Raw genomic sequence first — 7781 nt, forward strand, 5'->3', positions numbered from 1 at the left:
ATCTGTTGTCAATTGTAAGGAAAATTCTTGAGCTGGAGAATAATCATGGGCAGGATTACTTTAGGAAACTCTTGACCATTGTCATTTCTACCCAAGGACCACTTCTGCACCCTTCTTCTCTGTCCTAGCTAGAAGTGTTAGTACCTGACCTCATGTCTCTGAGAATTAATTCAGCCCAGTAGAAAAAGAAAGATGCTGGACATGAAGGTCTAGACTCCCTGACATTCATGGATTGTTTTTTTGTTTGGGTTTTTGTGTTTTGTTTGGGGGTGGGGAAGTGGGGTTGATTTGTTGGGGGGGGGGTGTTTTGGGGGGGGAGGGATGGCATTTTTGTTTGTTTGTTTGGGGGTTTGGGTTGGTTTTGTTTGTTTTTTTTACAAAGTAGGAGCCTATTTTTCCTTTGCTCTTTCGTTCAAGTCCAGACTCGTATAACTTAGTGGTATCTGATGGAGACTAATCGAGCGATACAGTATACAGAAAAAAGCATACTAACAGGGACTTGAAAAAAAGTTCCTTCCACTCTCCTGCCCTGAAGACTTCACCTCTGTCAATAAAGCAATCAAATATCATGAAAGAATTTTGATTCCTTTCACGCAAACTATTAGAGGCTATTTGATAACTATAACATACATTGTGTTCATCCTTTACCCACACTTTAAGTATATCACTATTTTATTTCTCCCTTATGTCAAGGCATAAAGCTAATTTTATTTAAAAAGAAAAAAAAAAAATCACTGTCATAGAAAGGAGCATTACCCATAGATGAGAAGTCTGGCTTTCTCACTTGCCCCCATCTCTGGTATAGCAGTGGACAACAGCAGAGAACTCATTTCACCTGAACACCAGAGCATAGTTACATTTGTGATAGACCTAACTGAACAAGAGACATTTGATTCAAGAAGATATTTTTGTGAGACAGATTTAGAAGGAAAAAAAAAAAAGTTTTAAACATGCCAAAACAGGGGGGGGTGGGATGGGGGTGTCAACATTGTGAAATAGGATTCAAATATTTTTTTCTTTTCAAGCTACTCCTTGTTGGATGGACACTGTAGATGTCCAAGATACTACCTTTAAAAACAAGTAACACCTATACCAAAACCATCTTACCACCCCTGTTCTCCCCAGATTATTCAGATTTTAGCAAAAGCAAACTCTTTGGATAAGGTCACACAACTCCTACCAGAATTTTTTCCTCAAGGTGAAAAGATACTTAACAACTGATTCTTAAACTCAGTTCCCATATGGCTTTCCATCCAAAGGTGCACCTGTTTCAGAAATACTTTCAGAACTATTGCTAAAATTTTCAAAGCAAGGCTTGTACCTCATGTATTTCTGGACTGGACTGCAATACCACACATCAGAAGGAGAGCTAAATACTCTCACTGTCTGTCATAACTCTCCCATCAGTTTCAAGGGTGCATTTAAAGCTTCACTCTTTTTTCCCTCTTTTTTTTTTATATGCATAAAGTGCATTGGTATTTAGCAAAGGTAAAATGCAGTGATGCCAATAGCAGTCTGATATGCTATGACATGCCTGTACTTATTCTGCATTGCAGTTACTTCTATCCCCTATTTTATTTGATAGCTCAATGACAAGAAACAAAACTAATCCAAATTAAGTTGTTATAAGCTGTATGCATTCAGATTCTTGTGTAATATAACTTCCTGCCTAGAAAGTTGTTGTTCATCATGTCAGTTTAACCTCTAATAGAAACTATTAAACATTTCTAAAAATGTATATTTAGTTACTTTATACCTAAGGATAAAAGAACCAATCCAATAGTGCTCTGAAGTAAATTAACTTTTAAGTAGACCTTGAACACTTAAAGTTCCAAACAATTAAGGAAATGCAAATATTAAACAAATCAAATAATTTAGCAGTTTTCCCTGCTTGCAGTCTTCTCCTCTGTAATGAATGCCACTCTTCCTAAACCAAAACTATATACATACATACCTCTATATTCCCTAGCTTGCCCCAAAATCCTTCCCTTCAATTGTTCCCTCAGAATAGATTCTATATAAACTCCTCTTTCAGTCTTCCAGTTCAAGTGCTATCAGTCTAACCCTAGACAAGAATAATGCAAAGGCTTAGCAAGTAGAAATAAGTATGGAATGAAAGTGTTGATAATTTTATTCATGCAATAAACATGATTTTCTGGCAGATATATTGCATTGATCCCTTCTTTAATGATAGCATGTTTGGTTAATAAGGTTAGTACTAAAACTTCTATGGCATTTTACTAACCGTGTTGTTCCTCTTCCTTCCAAATGCTATGTGGAGCTACTATCCCAGAAATCAAGTATGCTAAAAGTAGTAACCAAATTGCAAATCACAACAGTTAGAGATGAGAAATAGGAAGTGATGTTTCTAGAACACCCTGAAGTGAATTATCCTGGTCCATTTATCTTAAACATCCACAGACTGTGTGGAAAGAAAGAAAAAAAAAAAAAGTCTCAGAAGTTACTTGTAATTTTCAGGCAATAAAGGGATATGTGAATAAATATTAGTAGAGGCAAATACACAGCTTATTGCTTAGTTGAAAGCTCTTTTTTTTTTTTATCAGACAACCTTTTAAATAGCTCAGTGATAAGGCTTACCTACAAATACACACAGTAAAATTACAACATCACAAATATAACACATAAGACAAAATCAGAGGGAGAGTGGGGAAAAAACACCAGCTGACTACAAGTGTTCTCCAAGATGCTTGCGACAAATGAACTCCTTGAAAGGACAAGTAGGACAATATCAATTGGAGAAGTAATTGAAGTTCATAAAGCAAGTACCATGTCCACTTCTGTTGCTTGTATTTCAAGCTGTTTACAACTGCTCGGATTTTTTAAAACAAACAAACAAGCAAACAAAAACAAACCCACACCAAACCACAAAAATCATTTGAGGTCTGAGAAGCAGATTGAGTTCTTTTTCTGTAAAGGATCAGCATATTTAGTTCAAGAGCAAAATCAGTGAATTCCCTTAATTAAATCTACAGATAGAGAAAGGATGATTTCTAGCAGTAGATAATCCTTTAATTCAAGAAGAAATACGAAGATGATCCAGTATCTGAGAGCTGAAGTAAAGTCAGACTAAGTATAAAGGTAAGTTCACAACAACAAGGGTAATGCAACAGCATATTTAGGTATGTAAATATATACTCTATCACCTGAAGTTTTCAAGTAAAGACAAAAACTCTGTAAAAAACAGTACAATAGAATATCCACACAGCATCAGCTTGGTTTAGAAATTACTATTCTATTGACTTGCATTACATAGGCTAAGAGAACAACAAAACAATTATTCTGATATAAAATTCAGACAACTACTATATTGCTTTTGAGTTATCATCATTTATATAGGTAGAAATATTTTTTGCATATGTACCTAGTGCCCCACTTTAAGATATTTTTAAAACATTTAGTGTAACTTAAAATGAACAATAAATAAATCACATTAAAAAGATTTTTTAAAAAAAATACTTTTCTTTAATTTGTCATTAAGACAAGAATCACATTTTTAAACATCTACAGGGTGCTGTAAGGTAGATATTGAAGACTACATTTAAGATACTTTATTAAAAAATTAAGATGTTAGTAAGTGCCTAGCTACTACACAACAGGTAAAACAAGAAAAAATGTTTCAAAATGTTCACTTTTTTCAAAAACAAAAATATACTAAATTGATTAAGATGGATACATGAGAAGTTACCTTGATAAGTCAGCAAAACCACATTGAATGAGACTTTCAAAATGCGTATATTTAGGAAGAACATGAACAAGATTAGGAATGTAGGAAAAGGGGAAAGGGAGTTAAATGTAAGGACTTAGATGCCTTACAAATTCAGAGTCTTTTTAAATTTCTTTTGCTCTGGGCACTTCCTGGAGGAGCATCTTTTTTGTTCTTCCGTTTTGCAGATAAACTATTACATTCTTTTGACCCATGGAAAGCATGCAGACATAAAATACAGAACTCAAATGCACATGCCTCTCTGCTACATAGTCCCCGTTTCTTTACCAATTGACATTTAGCAGGATATTGACATCTTGGACAGGGTTTTAGAGCTTCATCAATGAACAGAGTTTTAGCAACCTGTTGCAAGAGGAGGGAGAGAAGAGCTACTTAGTTCTTATAAATGAAAGTTTTCTTTTCTAAAAGCTGAAAGTGAAGAGTTTCTTAGCTACCTACTTTTATGTACTCTTCCTGTCTACTAGTTGAATGGGGAACAGAACTGCATCTCCTGGGTGTAAGTTCAGTGTATGAAGGTGGTGTCTGTACTACAGGAGTTCTGGCTTGAGCTTGAACAGGCCTTAGAGCAGATCTATTGACAACATTAAGTCTCGTAGCAGCATCTTCAGCTTTCAAAAAATACACCTGTTGAAGTTTACAATTATAAAGAAAAGAAAAAAAAAAAACCAACGACAAAAGAAAGCTAATTAGAGTTTTGTTTCATTTGGGATTTGCAGCTGGTTTTTGCCTTTTTTTTGTTTTGTTTTGTTTTCCCTCTGCAACAACACATTAGAAAAGGAAATTATGTATAGTGCATGTATTTCCCATTAAATGTTTATATTTAGCACGGGAACAAGAGACAGGAAGCATTAAAAACAAAGTCCCATGAGGAGGGTATAAAGCCAACTGTCATTTAGAACTCTCTACTGGTCCTCATGTTTCTGAATTAGGACACATCTCAATAGCAAGCATGGAAATAACAAACATAAGTTTTGTCACAATTAAAGCAAGGTTACGCTGAAGCGTGTGTGTATACACACGTGGAGGATCTGAAAAAATATACTGCCATTAATATGCTTACTTTTCTAGATACCCCTTAAACTTCTATATGTCCTTCTGATGTTCACAAATACACCACGAAGGAGCTTAGCCACAAGCAGTCCTGAAAATAATCAGGAAATAGAGAACTGCAGACCAGAGTGAAATGGAAAATGAGGAACAGTATGGCACAAACATATGAACAGGGTTTTAAATCTAAAGCCAGAATCAGTTGAGGAAGAGATCCTACAGGATTCTCAAGACGGGGGGGGGGTGGAGAAAGAGTCTCACATGGTTGAAAGACTAGTACTCAAACTGTGGACAGCTGAAAACCAATAAAAGCTATTACATTCTCCTGTTAGAATCCTTCACATACTCATGTTGGAACTCTCTCGTAAAGCTACAGAAAGGTAGCTGATAAAGATGTTTCCTCTTCCCTCTGACGTGTCTTCTTTCACACTTGAAAAAAATATTACCTTTGAGACGAACCTTACCCCAGCTTCTTCTTTCAGGTGTTTTATGTACAACTTCCTCCTCTTATCTGCACTTTTGTCTTGTACAATGATTTCACGCCAGTTTTTGCTTACTTTCCAAATGCTGTTACAAATGAATGAAAAAAAATTATCCACTTTCACATTTTTACCAAGTAGTACAGAAGTCACAATAGTAAGACTACCTTTTAAAGATTTTTGCATGATTTCATATACTATTGGTCATTTTACAGACTACTGCTATATAGTAGTTCACCGCATTGTTATGAAACACAGATCTCATGTACTCTTATGCACCACTGTATAGAGTAATAGAAGTCGAGAACAACTGCAATATAAATAACACAGCATATCTTTGACTTACAAAATTAAATAAGTTTCTTCCTTCCACATAAGCCACTTACCAAATTTGTTTCTAAAGTCACATTTTTGTGTTAAATGTTCTGAAAACACCCATGCTCCTATACTTCCACCTATTCTCCCATTCCCTTTGTAACTAATAACACACACAGTACTCTTGGTTTCTTTGAAAAAAGTGACAGTTTCTATTGATTAAAAATTAATCTAGAACACTACTCATGAAGCATAATTCTTTGAGCATCTTTGTGCTTAGAAATAACTGAGGAAATTAAATACAAAAGAAAAAATTCTAGAAAATATGTTTTGAGTACTATGCATTATTGGAGAACTTGTAATGAGAAAAAATTATTTTCTAGGCTTAAAGAAATTTTTAATATATTTTAAAATTTACAAGTACTGTGATTTGGTTTTAAGTTTACTAATTCCCATGTTTGGCTTTTTATTTGTTTGTTTTGTTTTTTAATTGCCCCATACAATATATTTTAGAACCATACAGAAAGCCACTTGGTTAATGGTGACAAAACTTTTTTATTTCCTCAGAAACAAAAATTCTGTTGCCAACACCCACTATTCCAGAAGTTATTCTAGTTTATTTGCAGAAACACATATTTTCCCCTTTTCTGGGGGGAGAAAAACAAAAAAAAAGCTGCAGTACTTACCTGCACAGACTTTCCACTGTCAAAGCATCTAAAACTATAGCAAGAACATGTTTTAAATTTCTGTATTTTAATTCTGTTAAAATATCTAATTTTTCAAGGCCCATTTTCTTGCCAATAAGTCCAGCAAGAACATGTTCTAATGCAAATATTTCTGTTCCATCAACATTCTCTGATATTTGATTTTGGTCTGATCTTTTTCTTTGCAAGCAAATTTCATGAACTATTCTCAGAGCTGGAGTTCTTGAGAGATCTCCATGACTTACAACTAGGTTTCCATCAGGCTCTTCTGCTAAAACTAATGCATGGTCTTCACTGACAAAGTTTATTTCTTCTGTTAATGTACATGCAGAAGTAGAGGGACTGCCATGATGATCTTCTGTTTCTGACTGTGAGCCCTGTTCCCGAAGAGTGGATAACCTTCTAACTCGTTCAAGTTTTCTTGCCTTTCTTTTACTATCCAGAATTTTGGAACCTTCTTTATGTTTTTGGAAGAACTCTTGGAAACATCCCTCATGATCAGACAATGAGTCTCCTGATTTGTCCAAATGAAGTGAATTGTATCCACTATCCTCAGGTGTTGAAAGATTTGGGTAACTTGCCAGCTTGACAGGGGGAGATTTTATATCACATAGTTCAAAGTTAAAGTTCTCTACAAGACTATTGACAGAAGTCAGGAACTTACCCTCATTGGCCTCAGGTAAGACATCGTAAGTAGGAGTCCTAAGCAACCCGTCACTAACACTCATAAGAACACTTTCATTGAATTCATTAATGTTATTAACAATAACGTCCTTACACTGAATTGGAGATAAACATTCTGGTTCTGGCAATAAGGGGTCCTTACATTTGGACTCATCTAGCGTAGAAGTCCTTTGTTGTGAAAAGGAAAGTCTCCTTTTGGGGCCATCAGGATTAGAGTCCTCAGTTTTTGAAGTGCTAGTTGTCAGAGGTTTGTAACTTTTATCTTTTGGAAAATCTGAAGCAGTTTGTGAAAGTTTTTCTTCAGAGCTCAAAACACAAGTGAATATTTTTTTCCTGCTGCTTCCTGAAGAACTAGCTTGTCTTTCACAGCATCCTACAGTTGTGCCAGCTGGAACAGTCTTAGATAAAAGCAGCCTCCTGCGTAGTGAGGAGCCTTTTCTACTCACTTTAGGAGTTTCAAAAAACCCTGCACTTCTATTTGCTTCTCTTCTTTCTGATAAGGAGATAGAATTCATTTCATTTTCAATAGATGATGACACAGGAAAGAGGGCATTTGGATGAATGTGCTCAGAATGCTCTTGTAGCAATGATAAACTTGTTACACTCAGTGCTTCTTTATGTTCTACATCAGGATCTTTTACTGACTCATTGCATCTGCTGTCCAGAAATACTGAAGTGCAACATGTGTCTTTAAAATTGGAGCATTTAAAATTGCTGCTGGGAGATGTTAATCTATTTCTTTTAAGAATATTGAACATTACTGAATGACTGTCTGACATCTTCTGCTTGGCACTTTGACTTTGTAAG

At 35.2% G+C, this 7781-nt stretch overlaps 1 protein-coding gene across 1 annotated transcript; it reads right to left on the reverse strand.

The window, feature by feature from the left end:
• Window positions 1-3838: 3838 nt before the first annotated feature.
• FBXO43 (F-box protein 43) lies at window positions 3839-7753 on the reverse strand. Its single transcript, XM_052788660.1, has 4 exons — window positions 6273-7753; window positions 5257-5359; window positions 4184-4369; window positions 3839-4087 (listed from the first exon to the last, which is right to left on the reverse strand). Exons 1-4 carry the CDS (start codon window positions 7751-7753, stop codon window positions 3839-3841), a joined length of 2019 nt encoding a protein of 672 aa, XP_052644620.1.
• Between the last annotated feature and the right edge of the window lie 28 nt (window positions 7754-7781).

Source organism: Harpia harpyja, chromosome 5, assembly GCF_026419915.1.
Source record: "Harpia harpyja isolate bHarHar1 chromosome 5, bHarHar1 primary haplotype, whole genome shotgun sequence".
Classification (NCBI taxonomy): domain Eukaryota; kingdom Metazoa; phylum Chordata; class Aves; order Accipitriformes; family Accipitridae; genus Harpia; species Harpia harpyja.

Excerpts from the sequence above, each read along its gene's own strand:
- FBXO43 (XM_052788660.1), bottom strand. The coding sequence starts at position 7,753 with ATGTCAGACAGTCATTCAGTAATGTTCAATATTCTTAAAAGAAATAGA. Across the intron at positions 5,360-6,272 it reads ACAGTGGAAAGTCTGTGCAG|CATTTGGAAAGTAAGCAAAA; the intron begins GTAAGTACTGCA and ends CATTTGTAACAG. Across the intron at positions 4,088-4,183 it reads GACAGGAAGAGTACATAAAA|GTTGCTAAAACTCTGTTCAT; the intron begins GTAGGTAGCTAA and ends CTCTTGCAACAG.